At 37.8% G+C, this 17,992-nt stretch overlaps 2 protein-coding genes across 2 annotated transcripts; both read left to right on the top strand.

The window, feature by feature from the left end:
• The first annotated feature begins 3,463 nt into the window (after positions 1–3,463).
• On the top strand, positions 3,464–6,303 carry ptcd2 (pentatricopeptide repeat domain 2). The gene is made up of 10 exons (XM_071466148.1): positions 3,464–3,617; positions 4,235–4,327; positions 4,439–4,568; positions 4,722–4,839; positions 4,928–5,006; positions 5,091–5,182; positions 5,304–5,417; positions 5,512–5,586; positions 5,670–5,783; positions 6,066–6,303. Exons 1-10 carry the CDS (start codon positions 3,488–3,490, stop codon positions 6,285–6,287), a joined length of 1,167 nt encoding a protein of 388 aa, XP_071322249.1. The 5' UTR covers positions 3,464–3,487; the 3' UTR covers positions 6,288–6,303.
• A 1,184-nt stretch (positions 6,304–7,487) lies between these two features.
• Positions 7,488–14,632, top strand: cacfd1 (calcium channel flower domain containing 1). Its single transcript, XM_071466147.1, has 5 exons — positions 7,488–8,106; positions 10,165–10,237; positions 11,065–11,190; positions 11,419–11,526; positions 12,003–14,632. The coding sequence occupies exons 1-5, from the start codon at positions 7,998–8,000 to the stop codon at positions 12,091–12,093; spliced, it is 507 nt and encodes a 168-aa protein (XP_071322248.1). The 5' UTR covers positions 7,488–7,997; the 3' UTR covers positions 12,094–14,632.
• Positions 14,633–17,992: the final 3,360 nt, after the last annotated feature.

The raw sequence follows: 17,992 nt of genomic DNA, 5'->3' as shown, positions 1-17,992 counted from the left end.
GGATTTGTGTCTGTCTTTTTTAAACTATTTATAGAGCCCAGTTGTGTTATTATATATTATATTATAAACACAATGTGTTATTTCTCAGAAGGTTATATTGAAAATAAACCATATAGGAAAAAAATCTAAAATTACTCTAACAGATGGAGAGATAGAGCTGTTTCAGTCTGGATTTAGGTGTTTGATTAACTGACTGACATCGCCATTCATATAGCCACAGTAGCAATGTTTAATAGACTCAACCCTTGTCTTCTTGTCTCATCTATCTGTTGGTATTTTTCAGGATTAAGTGGTCACTGAATCATCTATACATATGTTTGCTTTGTATTATATGTATTATTGTGCAGCAGGGAACACAGTACAAACATTATATGGTGCATGGGTGTTAATTACAGACAGACATCCTTGACTGGCTACAAATAAAATCCTCCCATATAATGATAGAGAGTGAGAATAAAACAGTTGCTGACAAGTTAATATCATGTGCTCACAGATGATTGGCTGTAAGTGACGATGTGGGCTAGGAGGGACGAGAGCCAGACACGATAGACAGGGAATTTATGTTTCCACAGAGAGATTTGGTGTGAGTCTAGGGTGAAGACAGAGTTTCTTGATGTATTTGTCCTCTGCATTTCATCCCAGCTATTTAGGGCGGCCAAAACTCAGCACCTGTGGAATAACTCATTAACAGAGATATATTAATAATGCCTAACATGCATATCTTTTGTTGTGGATACCAAGAGGAAACACCTGCAATGGTATAACGTGTAATCTAGCTGCAGTCAGCTTGAGCTTGAACCCAGCAAGAAGCAGTGCTGAGCCATCACTTCTGCTTCTAATGCAAAGGAAGAGTAATGAAAAAATACAAAATGAAGAAAATATATGCAGCTCATAACAAATTAAAAGATCTAGAATATGGACCATGTCAGAAGGATGTGAGCAAAATAATAATTTAGAGCGTATTTAGTTCCTCCAGCATGCAGTCAACTGAAGGGTGTCTCAGATCAGACGCCCCTGGGACACTGACTGAGAAAGCAGAGAATGAACAGAGCAGAGCAGGATGAGAGGACATGTCTCCACATCCCTTTGTTGTACAGTGGGAGACCACGAGTCCACACATTTAATGCTTCTCAGCAAATGAACACTCTGCTGGTGAACCAGACTCTTGAGAGCCATTGCAGCAAATATACTGCACACTAGTAAGTGGGAAGCTTTTATATTTCCTTCCATATAGTGTTACATTATTATACACAAGTTATGCAAATGAGAGAGCATCCCTACTATTTATTCAAACCCAATACGCTGCCGCAGGCATTTATGATTTGGTAGACAATCTGTCTCTGAGTGAATAGGCATGCATATAAATGTATATTATAAGTCTTGCAAAAGATGGAAGCCAACCTATTTAATTGTCTTTCAAGGACAGTGCCTTTATAACTGCGGCACACAGACTGACACTCTAATCAGTACCAGCTGCTTTTTTTTCTGTGCCAAAACTATTTCGGCAGGAACATTTATTAATGATGATGGGACACCCCGGGCACTTTCCAAAACCAAAAGGCAGGGCACACAGGGATAAATCAAAGAAGATGTAAGAGCTACTATCTGACGGCAGAACCTGGCTGTTTGTCAAGGGAAACAGGAGTCTGTGTGCTAAAATAGACCACCTACAAATGGTATTGAATTATCTGAGCAACCTCGCACGAGCTGCCACCACACTAAACTCTCAACCTGTAGCTGCAGATGCACTGTATGTATGGGAAAAACTGTTTTTAAATTCATGCAAACATACATATGCACAGAGAGAGAGAGAAAGACAGAGAGAGAGAGAGAGAGAGAGAGAGAGAGAAACCCTCAGAGACACATACACCTTGCAGGATACCATAAATTATCCAAGGCCCTGTCTCTGATTGGCTGAGCAAGCAATCTCAACTGGATGGGCTGAGATCTTGTTGCCAGGGCAACAGTGGGGGATCCTCCCTGTCCCAGCCCTATTTTCTTTCTGCAAGATAGTCTATCTTAGGAGTTAATTTAAGAAGCATCTTAATCATTGGACTGAATACTTTACAACTTACATGCACCTGCAGGTTTAATTATATTTCCACATAGGTCTACACAGTCTGCAGTGGTAACTCACATCTTACCATTAAATCCTGTGTGAGGAACATTTGATGATGAACTTGACACATGCACGCTGTACATTTGCATTTATAAATTGTATTTTTGATGAAGATGGGTTTTTTTTGTTTTTTTTTACTGTCAAAATTCTGCAACAGTAAAACAAACATTAAGTGCATTTACAGAGTCAAGATGAAACTAAAAAGTATTTCAATATAAAGATGAATTTCAAATCTATGACCCTCACAGAGAAAATGCATAAGCACTCTGTTCTATGGAGGAAAGTCCTTGGTTATGTAATACTGTGTAGGTCAGTGGGTACAATAACTAGTGGCGGGATTTAGCTCTCACTGAGGTTGAGTAGAGGAGTGAATATAAAATGTCAGCTTGCGTTTCTTTTAACTTAACATTTGGACCAAAAACAATGACTGTGCATAAAACTCTGAATGGTTTGGCTATAATAACATAAGCAGTGACCTTTCACATTTGCCAACATTCAGTTACCAGTTTATTAGATACACTAAGCTAAAGCTAATGCAGTCTAATGCAATAGTCCTGCAATAACTCTTACCTTCATGGGGGTTATAATGTTAGTTTTTAACTGATAATCAAGTGCAGTCGTTTATGCTATTTTTAAAACAAAAACACAAAACTTTTGCTGATTCCAGCTTCTTAAGTGAGAGGATTTGATGCTTTTCTAGTCGTACACATTATTAAACTTTCCTGCTTTTTAACACCTTGAGCAATGATACATTTGGGGCTCTTTTAACTGTTTTGTGACATTTCTTTAACAAATTATTATTTGATGAATCAAGGAAATTATATGTAGGCCTAGTGTATATACAAACTATTTCGCTTTTCCTTCCCAACACTGAGTGAAATAATTGTTACTTTTATTATTACTGTTATTATCCAGATCAAACATAACAATGAGCTCGAAACACATCAAACATCTTTTAAAATGCAGTGCAACAGCACCACTGGCAGGTTAAAAGATGAACACCTTTTTATCATCTGTGTCGGGCTTATCGCATTTCAAGTAAAAAAAAAACGAGGAAAAAAAATTTAATTAATTTAAAATAAATTTAAAAAACAGAAAGAGCTTCGTGTAACCGAGTGGACACGTGAAAGACGTAAATTTAAAACTTGAACTCCTGCACCGGTTTACCAGTCGCTGCCATGTTGGATTATACCAACTGAAAACGTATTACTAATATTAAAAATAAACAATAAGATAGGTTGTCCTGCTCTATTTAAAGTAGTAATAGGGTGAAAGTTCTTTTTAAAATGTGGTTAATTTTTTTGGGTGACAACTGGTGTTTTAAACTTTTATAATAGGTTCAAAAGCATCCCCTTTGTTTTCATTGCGATGGTACAGTCAGTGGGCACTATGGCGCTGAGGAGACTTGGTAAATGTTGTCGGTCGTTAGTACATGATCCAAGTAAAGGAGTGTTTTTAGGTATTTTACAGCCAGGATGGATTGAAAGCTGTAAAGGAGGTAAGACAAACGAAACTCCTCAACATGTGGCCTGTCTGAAACACGGGTGTCCGTTAAAACCGGCTGGGTTACAGGCAGAGAGAAGCTACATTAGCTGCTCCTAAATAACCCATGTGAACAAAGATATTTAAACCTTACATTAAAACTATAATAACGTAATAATAATGTAAATCGTTTTAACAGTCCATACAGGTGTGTTGCAACAAAACCCCCCAAAACTTACCTGTTTTTTTAGTGGCAGAGTTTGTAACAGTTGTATATTGTAAATTTCAAGTAGGTTACATGACTACATAGCTATAAGCTATCAGGTCATGGTCAGAAGAACCAGCTGAATCAAATTAGACCAACTGTTATTTCCCCTCGTCACCAGAAACCAATCATTACTGTAGTGATGAAGTGATTAGTTGATTAATTAAAATAAAAATAAAAATATATATAAAATTGATAATAGACCATGTTAACTTGGGATTCAGGGAATAATAATGGGAATATAAATATACACTATTTTCTATTAATTGTCTAACCCATTGATAATGAAAGTAATTGTTGGTTACAGCCTTACAATAGCTGCATTTTTATAGTTACTGGCGTTAAAAAAAAACCTTTTGTCTCTGCAGCTAAGAGGCATCTGTTGTCAGAGGATGTTATCAAACTTCAAGACTTTCAGCAAAAGAAGCTGGCTGTTGCTCACCTCGTCACTGGATCGAAAGGTGAAGTAATTCTTGTCACTGGCACGAAGCTGCAATAAACTGCTTCTTGTCATGCCTGCTCATTGGTGTTATACGTGATACACAAAGGTTTACATTTACCTAATTTTACAGGAAATTATATTGAGCTATTCAGTGAGAAGCTGCAAAAGAATGAACTGGTACTGAGAGATGAGCTGAAGCTTCTCCTTCACCTGTGCCAGTCTGCAGATGACATGGTGATTGCCAGAGATGCCATCTATAGGTATAGTCCTCTATCCTTTATTGACAGTGTGTACTGCACAAACAACAAACAACACATTAGAATGAAGGAAATTAGATTATACCCAATGCATGGAGCAAAAAAATATATCTCCAATGTATCAAGTATCTTAATCTGTTAATTTGCACTCAATAGGTATCATGCAGAGAACCGAAACTTGGCATATGGAGAGTTTAAGTTTGGTCCTCTCTTCATGAGACTGTGCTATGAGCTGGGTCTGGAGGACATGGCTGCTGCTACACTGACAGATACGGTAAAATATTACATCTGGCACTACTTTGACTATTGAGTGTATTAAATATATATAAGTAAAAGTCAATTTCTCTCATTTTTCTAAACAGTCAATGAAAGGTTTTTTCAACGACTCAACATCCTTTAACATTGCCATAGACATGCTATTCACAAAAGGCTCTTACGAAAGTAAGTGATGGATTAACCTTCTAGTGTTTTCTTTTTCTAAAAATTGTCACATGCTTATGATATTTCAAATGTTGGCTGTTGCAGATGCTCTGGAGGTATTAAGAACCATGAAGAACCAAGGTGTAACATTCAACAAAGACACACAGACACTGGCAGCTGGTACCTGCTACAAACTGGTACCATTTAAATTATTTGATCTACAATAGACAATTAATTACAATTAATAAATGTGAAATTTGTGTCTTAAAATGTATCAGGTGTTTGTTGTGGAGTGATCTCCTGTTTTATGTTGGTCAGAACACGCCAGAGTCCTACAGGATTTGCAAGGCCCTGATAGAGGAGGGACAGACAAAAGGGCACTTCATCCCCAGACATGCTTACTGCTTTGCTGTAGCATTAGCACTTGGGCAGGTAAGTTATATTTTTTTTATATACCCTTCATTCATGCAAAAAGATGTGGAGAATATTTAACTGTCATCAACAAGTGCTTTCTTTTTTGTTCCAGAGTGACATTGAAAAAGCAAAATCTTTTTATTCACAAATTATGAGCAGAGACACCAGATTATGCCAAAATTTGAAAGTAAGAGTGCATCATATAACTGTACAATACATTATTTATTGCTGTTACTGTTCATTTATTAATTTTTTTTAATTGTGATTTAGGTTGTGTTACTAGCGATGTCGGGAGCAGTGATAGATGCCATTTCCACCCTGTCTGCAGCTATATTACCTAAAAGCCCTTCTTTTGTGAAGAAGCCTGAGTTTTCACAGGATGTGGTGAGTTGAACACCTGACTGTTTACTCAGTGACACAGAAGCTACTTATCTTAAAAGATAAATACATTATTAGATACATTATTTGTGCTTGTATCCTCTCTGAGCGCTTTTTAAAAAATTCCCCAAAGTTTGTTAATTGTGCTTTTACTCAGTTTGTTAATCAGAATTGTCATCAGGAACTGCTTGAAATAGTTAATACCAGCTGCAGAGATTGATATGTAAATTACTCTAAAAACTCCTGTGAATAAGTGGACTCAGTGGTCTCTTGTGACCTCTTTCACAGGTGGATTTGCTGCGCTTGCAGAGTAAGGGTGGACCACACATGATGGAAGTGGAGCAGGTAGTGACTCAGCTTGAACAAGCCGGTCAGGTGACTCAGCAGACCCTCGATGGCATGCTGTGTCACACACCCACAGGGAAGAGGAAACAAGCGCCAGTACTGGAGGAGAGGAAGATCAGCCAAAGGACTCTGAGGCCACTACAGTCCACCCTGCTGTCTGAATAAAGAAGTCTGCCCTAAGTGTTATAGTTGATCATTTAGATACACACAGACGACTGTCACGATTATCTACCTCTCGTTAAACACAGACACAGTCATCCCCCTGCAGATTGGTCACAGTTCAAGTTTGTGCAGACATTTAAAAAGAAAACAACCTTCTAAATGGGTATGCCCTTGTTTGTAAGGCTCATGGATAACATGAGTGATTTGGGAAGAATGTGTTGTATATAAAAGTGTGAATGAGTGATTAAAGAGGAATTGGATATTTAATAATGGAAAAAAATATTCTTTGTTTTGTTTTGATGTGTAGGGATGCGGGTGAAATAAGGTTTGTTTTGCCATCTTTAATGCTTTTTGCCCATTCAGTCCTAAGTTTACAGCCATGCATTTTGATTTTCCCAGTGCATAATGTATCATCTGACCAGCAGCAGCCAACAGTTTGTGGCTCTGTCACAGTCACGAGTCACAGAGACAAGCATCCTTTTTTCCAAAAATAATGAATACCTGGTGGTCTTTGAAAAGCCCAGAAGTACTTACAAGAAGCACTTTTTCATCAATTGTCAAAGGCTCTTCTAACTACTTAGATTGAAAAAAAAAACCGAGTAATTAGTGTTCAACCCTTGTGTCAAGTTGCACCATTGTTTCCTAATGTAAAAAAATATATATATTTTATTTTTGTGTGGGGGTCATACAGAACAAGTAAGGAGAAATGTAATTTCAGCTACCTGTATAGGAAATGGCACAGTTGTAGCTTTGTAAACAGGCTAAAAATCCCTTAAATTGTGCAGTGGACAGAAATTCTTTTCAACCAGATGGTTAGAAGAATGTGGAAGGATTCTGGGAATACCTTCATATGGAACTGTTGCATTAGGACAGAAAAAAAACGAAGCTTGAAAGCTTTATGCTGTTTTACAAACTGATTGAAAGTTGAAGGACAAATATAAAGCTGTTTGTATATTTCTTTTTACATTTAAATTATATATCAAATGGTATATTCAGATAAAATTTGACTGTTAAGAAGGATTATAGTTTACACTGAGGCTTACACCGGCAAGTCATTTGTATTAATATGAAAATCTTAAAATCAGCAGAAATGCAGCTGCAAGGTTTTCATCTCTACAATGTGATAAGCACAAATGTGTATCATAATACTCGTGGCAACCCCACACATCCGCACATCCGGACGCATGTAAACAAACCATGACGCAGATGGAATCCCTCCCACAATGCACCGCTTACATCTGCTGAGCGACCAAGGAGAACAACGGAGCTGCTACGTGGATCCAAACAAACATTGGGGAACGTGTTTTCTTATAAATCAGCAGAAAACGTGTTGAGGATAGTATTTGTTCAATTACAAAATAAGTTGAAGCCGGATACAGCGGTGATATCGGCTCCTAGCGGCAGCTGGTGGCGGTGCTTTTTAGCCTCAGCTAGCCGGTTAGCTGGCGCTGAGTGACGGGGGGAGCTGTCCGAAAAGCTGCTGGTAACAGCTGGCTCCAACAGGAGTAGACAAAGGAGAGAAAATATTTTTTTTTAAATACTTAAAAGTTGATATTACGTCTGATATTACGGAAAGGGACTGCTGTATCGCAATTAGCAAGTTAGCAGGTAGTTTGTTGAGACAGGCTAACTTAGCTATTGTTGGTGGTCTCAGGCTGACATCTGTAAATACTGGCTTCGTGTAGCTTTAGCTAACACAGCTAGAAAAGCACAATGAGCTCTGAAGAGACTGCAGCGTCCACGAAAACCACCCCGGAGGATGATGGCATGACATGGTGGTACCGATGGCTCTGCAAAATAGCTGGGGTTTTGGGAGGAATATGTAAGTTATTTTTTGTGTCATTTGATGAGTGAAACAATGATACACATGTCATACATGTCCAATGAGTACGACCATTGAGTGTGCAGTTTGTGCTGTTTGCTGTGACAGGCAGGTAGATTTATTTTCTTGTCAGCATATTGGTACTTGTGTGGATTCTTTAGCTTTGTTGATATCCGGGTCAGAGCGGAGAGACAGGACTGTAAAGTCTACAGATGACTATTTTGAAAGACATTTTTTTGATTGTGTGTATATCACATGTCAGTTGCTCAGCTAAGCTAGACAAAAGCATTGTCACAGCCTATTGTCCCCAACACTGCTGCAGCTAATTCTGGGCAACGCCTGTTTGCCTGGTTTGGTTATGCCAGAACAACTTGTTATTCCTAAAATAACTTTGTGATATGAACACACTGCGTCCACAGCAGGCACTTTGACTCCTTTCCTCAGGAGTTCATTGTGAGACAGAAGTGATTTAACTGCTGGCTTTGCAGTTTTCCAGCAGCATTGCAGCCCTCCCTCTATCCTTCTCTCCTTCACAGTGACACCAGAGTCAAAGCGCCTGTATCACATTAACCAGCTGGGGCACTGCATATTCAATGGGCTTTGTATTATTAAGGAGGCTGGATGGTCTAAAGGAGCAGGATATGCTGCATAGTTCTCCCACTGTTTGTGACACTGTGGGCTTCTCTGGCCTGACAGTTCACATAGACACCAGGCATATTCACCCTCTGTTCTCTCTCTGAAGTTTCAGCCTGATACTGTAGCACAGTATGGCCTAGACTCTTAAATACTGAAATCATACTGGACTGGAAAACCTTTATGGATAATTTTCATAATTGTATGATACATTGACCAAACAGTTAATGCATTAATCAAGAAAATAATTGACAAATCAGTTGAAACTATATTAAACTGTATCCTTTAGCTGTAGATTCTGCATTTGAAAGGGATTATTTATAGGTATCACTTTATACCCGAACCTTGTGTTGCCAGACAAGCTGATTTCACTGTGCACACACTCAGAGCTGCTCATAATTTTCAGCAGTTATCCCCCAAAAAACTGACATGGATTGATGATTGTTATTTTTTTATCCCTCCAGGACTGACTTAATTGGTTAATTTACTGCTCATGTGTTAATTACACACTTCTACAATGTGTGATTTTGCTGTATTGCACATTATTTCACAGCCTACCAAAAATTCCCTCATGTGGAACGTTGAAGTGAATTTTTTTACAGCTTTTACACAACCTGTGAACACACTACGGTTCACTTACCAATTAACTTGTGTTTGTTCATATACCTGCAGCTCATCTCATATTGCAGTATACACAGACAATGGATTTTCAGACACTGGATATAGGCAGGTCCCATAGGCCTTGTAAAAAAGTAATGGAAATTTCAGTACAAGTTTTAGTCATGCCTCTGTTGAAAATACCCAGAACTACCCAGAATTATCATCAGAGGAATCTGTCTGAAACAAATTATCTTGTACATAATAAAAATGTAGCCTGCTTTGATTTGACACGGTGGTAATTAGTGTTTCAGACTTGATATGGGTAATTAATTTTCAGTCCAAGCATGTTTCATAATAGCTTTTACATCTAGATTTGAGTGCAGGATTCCATCATTTTGTTCAGTGTTTTTCAGGTGTTTCCAATATGCTTTTAATATGAGTATATTGTCATATGAATATGACAGTGATGTGCTGCTCTTGGAAGATATTTCTGTGTTTGTTTGTTTGTTTGTTGGCCATTTGCATCTAGACACTGCATTGCTGGTTTTCTTGTATTGTTTTTAGTATACCAGGCATTAGCTAACCAACTATATACCATATACATGCAATGTGAATATGTATTTTTTATGGTGTTCAAAGTGTTTGAACTGGATCTCTTAATAGCCACATGCATAACTTTAAGATCTATTCTCTTCTCTCAGATTTTTCAGAAATTAAATGCCAATTCATAATTAGTTCTTTATTAATACTTCAGTGTTTGCAGTGCGAATATTTCCTGTATAACAGCCCTTTTGCTTTGTCTTTTGTTTTGTCCAAATCATGCAGCCTGTGCCATCTCAGGAGTGTGGAACTGTGTCACTGTGAACCCTCTAAACATTGCTGCTGGAGTGTGGATGGTGTAAGTATTTAACACAGTTACACTTAATTGAATGTAGGCTGCATAAATTAGCTTGTTCACATTCCATAAGACCAGATGTTATAATGTGCCGCTCGTACACAGGAGCAAAAACAATAGATGCACTATACAACCACTTTATTTACACAATAGAGGGAGCTCTATTTTAGCACCATGTCTTTGTATATTCATTTAGGCTCATGTCCATGTTGATGTCAGAATAGGGAAACACACTGAAAGAAAGTCAGTAGTGTCATGTAGCTGTGTAGCCACACTTGCAGCACTGTTCAAATGACAGAGTTGTTGAAAACTTCGTGTTGTGTGAACATGTTGTGGCAAGGGCTGTACTGATTTGTTCTGAATTTGAAAATAACTTTTTAGAACATGCCATAAAAAATTAAAAATTAAAAAAAAACACAGATGGTTTGTTTTTTCCTCCCTGCAAGAAAACTGTTTGCATCATTAGTTTAGTGACAAATCCAAAAGATTGATAGATAAAAGTTACAATCAAGCTGTTTTGCCAGTTGCACTCTTTACACCACATCTAACCTTGGACACTGGAAAATGGCCATGAACGACAGGCCTTTTTCACAATTATAGACATTTTTTTTCCCATAATCCAGTTAATTTAGAACACAATCATCAGGTTGATTGGCAATGCAAATTATGTTATTGTTTCCCCAGAAATAAGATTTTGCTAAACACCAGGAATGAATTAATGAATATATCATGAACAAACTCTGTCTCTAGTGAATATGTTTTGGTTTAAAACTCAGATAAAACAGGACGTGATTCTTTGCTGTGCTTCTGCCCTCTCCTCCCGTCTCAAGGTTGAATGCCTTCGTGCTGTTTCTGTGCGAAGTCCCGTTCTGTTGCCAGTTCATAGAGTTTGCTAATGCAGTAGCAGCCCGTGCAGACAAACTCAAACCCTGGCAGAAAGCCTTCTTCTACTGTGGGTGAGAACAACTGTGCATTCTACATATTTGTGTCATTGGAGACTGTACTGCACAAAATGAAAAATTTAATATTGTGGAATGTGAATTTCTGATAGTTATTAACATTGCATACGGTGTTGGACGCACTTTTTGGAATGTGGTTACTTTATCCACAGCATGTACTTCATATGATTTACTGACTCTTGTTTTTGTCTCTTGGTGGCTGTCTCCCCCGTTGCTAATTTTCAGGATGGCCCTGTTTCCCGTATTCTTGAGTTTCTCCTTTACAACCTTGTTTGGGAATGCCATCGCCTTTGCTACAGGAGTTCTGTACGGCCTTGCGTCTTTAGGCAAAAAGTAAGACGTAGTTAGTAACATGTAGTGACGTATATGAAAGCAACAGAATGAAAGTATGAGCTGTTTTATATTATTTATTTTCAGTATCAATTTGAATAAGATGTGCAGTACTTTTAATTATTCATTTTGTAATTACTCATATCTCTTGATGTCTCACTCATAAAACACTCTCCTAAAATGTAATATTATAACAGGCTCTCACATTAAATGCAGTATGTCACATTATAATCAGTTAATAAGATTTTTATTTAATGCGTGGAAGTTCTAACATTTCTAATGAGCCTCTTAATTCATGCAAATTAACTTTTGACAAGGTCAGCCCTGTAATAACCTTGCAATTAACATTGTCACCCTCTCCTGTTTACTCCTGCTTTTTCTTTATTTCTACTCACCCCTCCTTCTTCATTACTTTCTATTACCATCCTTCTCTCGCATCCTGTGTTCCTTTCCCCTCTCTCTCTCTCTGTCTCTCTCAGGGGAGATGCAGTGACTTATGCCAGACTGCAGCACCAGAAACAGGGCGATGAAGAGAGAATGACAGGAACGACAAACGGCGCTCCAGAGTGAGGCATTGGTCTTCCCACCCTCCTCGTCCTCCTCCTCTCTTTTCTTCAGCACCATCCATCCTACCTCCTTCTCCATCCTCCTTCCCTCACTATTGTTTCTGTCACTACATTACAATGGTCCTGAGTTTATTTATTTACTTCGATTGATGAATTCTTGTTGTCTGGATTGATGTTGGATTCAATCCATTATTTGGTACCTGGTGTGTAAATGTGGCCTCTCCTTGACTTAATACCTTAGATTTAAAGTTTTTTTTTTTTGTTTTTAATACTTATTATGGGTTGTATTTGATATCTGTTTCCCTTTGTAAAATCTTTTTGCCAGAAAAATGTGAGGTACAGCTTTGTAAGCCCAAGAGCCTTCAGGAAATCTGAACAGAAATTATTGTGATTGTAAAATGTACATAGTTGACTTCAGGTTGTTCAATGTGACTGTGAGGCTGTGATTCAGAGTTGTCTGAGTACAGTGGGTTATGATCAGTCAAATTATCCACAGGGTGCAGACTTTGAGCTGTGTGTCAACCTGTTTTTGACAGAGCATCCCAAATATTGATATGTTTGTGGCAGAGACCTGGTCAATCTGCATTTAATGGATGTGAAAGTGTGAATACATTATATTTTTACACCTGGAACCACTGTACAGGAACTAAATTTAGTCTGAGTTAGACCCTGAGTTCCTCAAAGGGTTCCCCCATGGTCCCCCGGGGTTGTTCCTTTGGTGGAAACGAGAAAATCTGTCAATTTTTGCACTGAAAGACAATGGAAAATTTTATTTCCATTTATGATTGGGGTCTTCTTAAACCCAACGTAATGCAGAGTAAGCCATCATTAGAATTGATAAAGAACAATATCCCTGTGTATTTCTTGTTATTCTAATTAATATGAAGAGGACTTTTATTACCAGTTTTGTTTTGCTGCCTGATTTTTAAAAATCTTTCAGACTGACTATTACAGCACAGATCTGTAAATAACTTACCTCAAGTGTTAATTTAAGTGTTTGTTTCCCAGTTTCTCTGACAGAGGGTTTCTGTTGATAAGGATAATATTTGTGATAGTTTTTCTTAGGAAGTATGGAAGAGGGAAATCTCATGTGTGCAATGTTGAAGAGAAACAATATGATTTTATGACGTTTGATAGATTCGGGTTTTAGTAGACAAGGCTGAGTATATCACAAAATCTGGTAATTGGCTGATTACAGAATTTCCTCTGAGTTTAATTCTCCTGAGTCACAGCCTCAGTCACACCCACTCTCAGAGCTTAGAAGTTACTTTCATCAAAGAAAAAAAAGTATAAAGCTTCCTGAAAGATCTTTGGAATTACTCTGGAAAACTCCACCCAATGTGCCTGAGGTGCATCATACAAATGACAAGTCTGAAGTAAGAATGTGTGATTTTGGTATGAGGGTATTACACCCACTGTGCGCATGCAACTCTGAACTGCAGCCTGAATTCATTTGTGAACGTACAGAGGCATTAGGGATGTTTTTAACCTTGGGGAATGTATCTGGTGTACTCAAAGATAAAGACAGATGAGTTTTAGTTTTGTTTTATGCCCTGATATGTTCATTTTTTTCCTCGGCTAAAGCCCTCCAGCACTAAACCTTTTGTAGCATGGATAAAGGGGGAGTTTCACTAAGAGCTTTCAGTGCATGGGTGCGCTTGTTTACGTACGGTTCCTCGTGTTCGAGCAGCCAGCGGCCAAGTTGTGGCTGCAGATTTTGTGGTACATTATGTACTGAAAAACTGGAATATGCACATATTTCATTTGCCCTCCTTTTAAAAATGTCAGTTACTGAATATTTTCTGTGTTTGTTATGAGTCTTAATTAGTACATTACTCTACCAAAACCTATTCAGTTTTAATGAGGGGAAGTGTCTTGATTCAGGGACTAATTGGTCTGTATCCCACACAGTCGTCAGAGCCACGGCTTGCCTTTGTCACTCAAATGAGGTATGCAGTGGTCAGCAATATACAGTTTGTGTTTGTGTTGTTTTGTTGCCTTGCCTCTGTTGTGTCATCAGTAATGAGGATGCTTTGGGAATAACTGTCTACACGTACCTCTTACAGCTGTTTCTATCTTACATCTGTTACTGGTTGGCCAGTGACTGGGTGGATTATTCACACATTACCACCAGCTCTCAGGTATCACACTTATCAATACACAGCGTACAGATACAGTTAGTTAAGTAGCGAATGCATAGATCATAGATAGATAGTAACTGGCAAAAGCATGACTCTATGAAATTACTACACCAGAGTTCACAACGTTCACAACCAGCGCTCACAAACACTACATACACACCAACGATATGCTCCAGTCTGACAATACACCTCTTTCCTTGTCCAAAGCGATCCATCCATCCGCCCGTCCATGTTCTATGTTATTTTATTGCAGAGACATGCGTCCAAAGCTCATGAATCGACTGCTTCTACATCTGCAGGCGTTGAGTGTGTCCTCTGCTGTAAGGGATATGTGTACAGCGTGTGTCGTGATGTGAAACCTCATCAAGTTATGAATTAGTGAATTAAACAAACTTGCTACTACGACCGTGGTGTTGGCTTCCTATGTTTTGAATATATGAATATGCAAATGTTGCTGCTGCTACTGGACAATGACGTCTCCTACTTCACTGAGTAGTCTGTTCTCAGTGCATGTGAGGTTTATACAGAACAATACTTTGCTTCCAATATGATATAACATGTCGATCTTAGTCAATCAATCGGGCTTAAGGTGAGCACAGAGAAAGCAAATGAATGAAAACATCCTTCCAGAGTCAAACTCTGCACAAACATGAATAAGCAAAGCACAATTTCATAATGTGACTTTCAAAACCAATGCACCTGTGATTTGTTCATTGTCTTGTGTTGCTTTGAAAACTTGCACATCAAACTGATGACCTCTTTTATAGTTTATAAATCCTGCTGGTTGCCATTCAACCCACTGTGACCCACAGTGTTTGTAATTGTGATAAGCTACTTCAGAGGAGCTCGTTTTCAGTGGTGTGCTTTCATAAATGTGTCTTCCCACTGTACATGAAACGGTGTTTGTGACATGAATGCTATTCAAAACCAGATGTGATTGCCAGCTCAATTTCTGTTGCAGCAAAATGTCCTTGAGGATTCAAGTAAAACATTTCATTTATTTGCTTTCTACATTTCTCCTCCTCCTCCTCCATGTCAGGCTGCCATGGACTGAGACAACAACAAAATGCCAAATTCTTTTAGGGAGTGAATCATTTCACAAGTCTTAGTACCTTCACAGACTTGTTAGTTTATACTTCTTGTGTCAAGGATTTCCTTTCTTTTTTTCTGCCTTCTTTTATAAATGATTAAAGAGCAATATCTGAAAGAGGACTTTGTCATAAAATGTCAGCTTCATCACAGAAACACAGGCCTCAGATTTTGTTTCTATACTGTATTGCATCCTTTTGTTTTTTGATTGATCGTCTAGAGAGTTTAGATCTAAAGCAAGGTTGATTCTTTAAGAGATGAAAAGTTTAATTAATCAATCTTATATGACATACAATATATTCCCCCAAGATACACTGTGGCATAAAAAGGACAGCCAATGACCTCGCAAAGGAAATAATAATATATTTTTTATAGTTTTAAACAGTCAAGCTTACCGTAACATTCAGGTATAAATACCTGAGTCATGCTGCAGTATCTATTGTAATCCTGTCTGATCATTATCACTCACCATGTCTCATTGTCTGTCTCAATGAGCCGCTGCATCTCTCCCTTCATGAATCCCAGACTCTTCTTGAAAATGTGTCCAGATGTTTTCTTTAAATTCAGGTGAACTTTGACTCATCAAAGGCTGCTGCTTTTCTGTGCTTTTTCTTCAGAGCAGCTCTGATTACACAACAGTAGAAATAAATGTGACATAACACTGATACAATGAGATGGAAATCTCTGGCTTGGTATTGCTAATAGTTAAATGACAGCCAGCCTCTTATCTTTTTGCATCATAAGTCAAAGCTGCAGTTGGGCGTAAACCCTCTTTGTGCATCAGTGATTTGAAAATTGCAAAAACTTGAGTTTTGCAATTTAGTTTGGACAATACTTAAATGCAGTAATAAACTGTATTCACCAATAATTCCAGATATTCTTTTGGCTATTTTGCCTTCATCAAAGTGGTTTCTGAGGTGGTTTCTGGTATCCATTGATCAGTCACGTGACTTATAGATCACCATAGATACTTAACTTTCAAAACATGTGAAAAATGAAGATTTACAAAGATGTAGTAAGAAATATTAATGAGTATGAATCCAAAACATACAGTCAACTTTTCAAAAGCCTCTTTACTAAATACTATCTTAAATCTCACCTTTTAGCCTAATGTTTTTACTAACCCAAGCTAATTTCAAAGTCAGTGTGGTTGACCTTAAAGGAACAGTTTGGCATTTTGGAAAAGAAACTTTGTTTGTTGGACTTGAACTATTCTTGGACTTGGCAACCTGGCAACAGCTCAGAGCCTAGAAATAGTCTGGCATAAAACCACCTGTAAAACAGCAAATCAATCCTCTCATCTAACTCTCCATCAGAAAAAGACTGAAAAAGAATACGCATACTCCCAATTATGTCGAACTGTTTCTTTAAAGTTTTCCTATTCATATAATTTTTTTTTTTTAATCCTGTTCTTTTAGAAGGAATAGGATCCCGTGGAGTACAAAAACATCTTCAGGTTCTTCACTGAACCCTCACAGGCTTTGAATTCCCTATTTAGAAATCCGACTTAAAGAGCACATATTAAAGAGCAGACAGTATGAGTCATTTCCGTGAAATGTGCTGTAACTGAATAGATATTTAAAGAATGTTTTCACATTCTGTATTTGAGTTCTATTGATGTTCCTCCTACGTATCACTGTACACACAAACGAATCTCGATCAAGGTTAAATGTTATTCTAAGGTTTTAGCCTTTTAATTAATTAATCAAATTAATAATGACCACCTCTCACAGTTTAATTAAACCTGTGTTATGTCACCATTGTCTCTCCTGATGATTATTTTTCAATCTTAATATCTTGCCCTTCGAGTGTAGATTACTGGGATTTAGTCGTGGCACCTGACTTCATTTGATTAATTATAACTGCTGCTATAGACAAATTCTTTTTCATATATATATATATATATATATATATATATATATTTATATATATGTGTGTGTGTGTGTGTGTGTGTGTGTGTGTTTGTGTGTGTGTGTGTGTGTGTAATAATCTTAAAAAACATCTGGAAACAAGAAAAAATGGCCTTTTAACTGCAGTAATTTATAGTAAGCAACCAACAGAGGGCGCCATGGCATTATTTCAATAAATATGTCTTAGTTTTAATAAAGCATTTAACCTTGCATTTCATTAATAATGTATTATTATCACTACTGGTAGCACAAAGGGAGGGCTTTCTTTATTGGCAGCAAGAATGTGACAACAACCTGGCTGCAGGCTTGATAAAGGCTGAGCATCATGGAAATCAACAGTCCATCATTTCCACTTTATCACCAACAAACAGCCATCTATTGTCTAAACAGAGATGCCATTTTGCAGTCACCAAATCTGTTTCTCATGCAGGTGAAAGTCTAGACTGAACTCTTGTAATCTACTGACAGACTCATTGTGTTGTGTGGGAAAACTCCAAGGACAAAGTGATCTGAATCTTAACCATTTGATCAGCATCTTGACTCTGAAATGCAGCTACAAAGAGCAAAAGCACCTTGAAAGATGTTTAGTATGGTGAGAAAAACAGCATAAGGCCCATGGGCTACTGCTGAATCACTGCATATGGCAATAAGAGATAATCTAGTCTAGATGGGAAGATGAAAAATAGGTTGTATTATTCAGGTAATGTTACATTACATGCTCAAATGTGACTCTATTTAGACATTTTTGGAGATAAAGCGATAC

Source organism: Trachinotus anak, unplaced genomic scaffold (genome assembly GCF_046630095.1).
Source record: "Trachinotus anak isolate AG129_WGS33_773 ecotype Australia unplaced genomic scaffold, CSIRO_AGI_Tana_v1 ptg000028l, whole genome shotgun sequence".
Taxonomy (NCBI): domain Eukaryota; kingdom Metazoa; phylum Chordata; class Actinopteri; order Carangiformes; family Carangidae; genus Trachinotus; species Trachinotus anak.
This window is presented reverse-complemented; position numbering and strand designations above follow the sequence as displayed.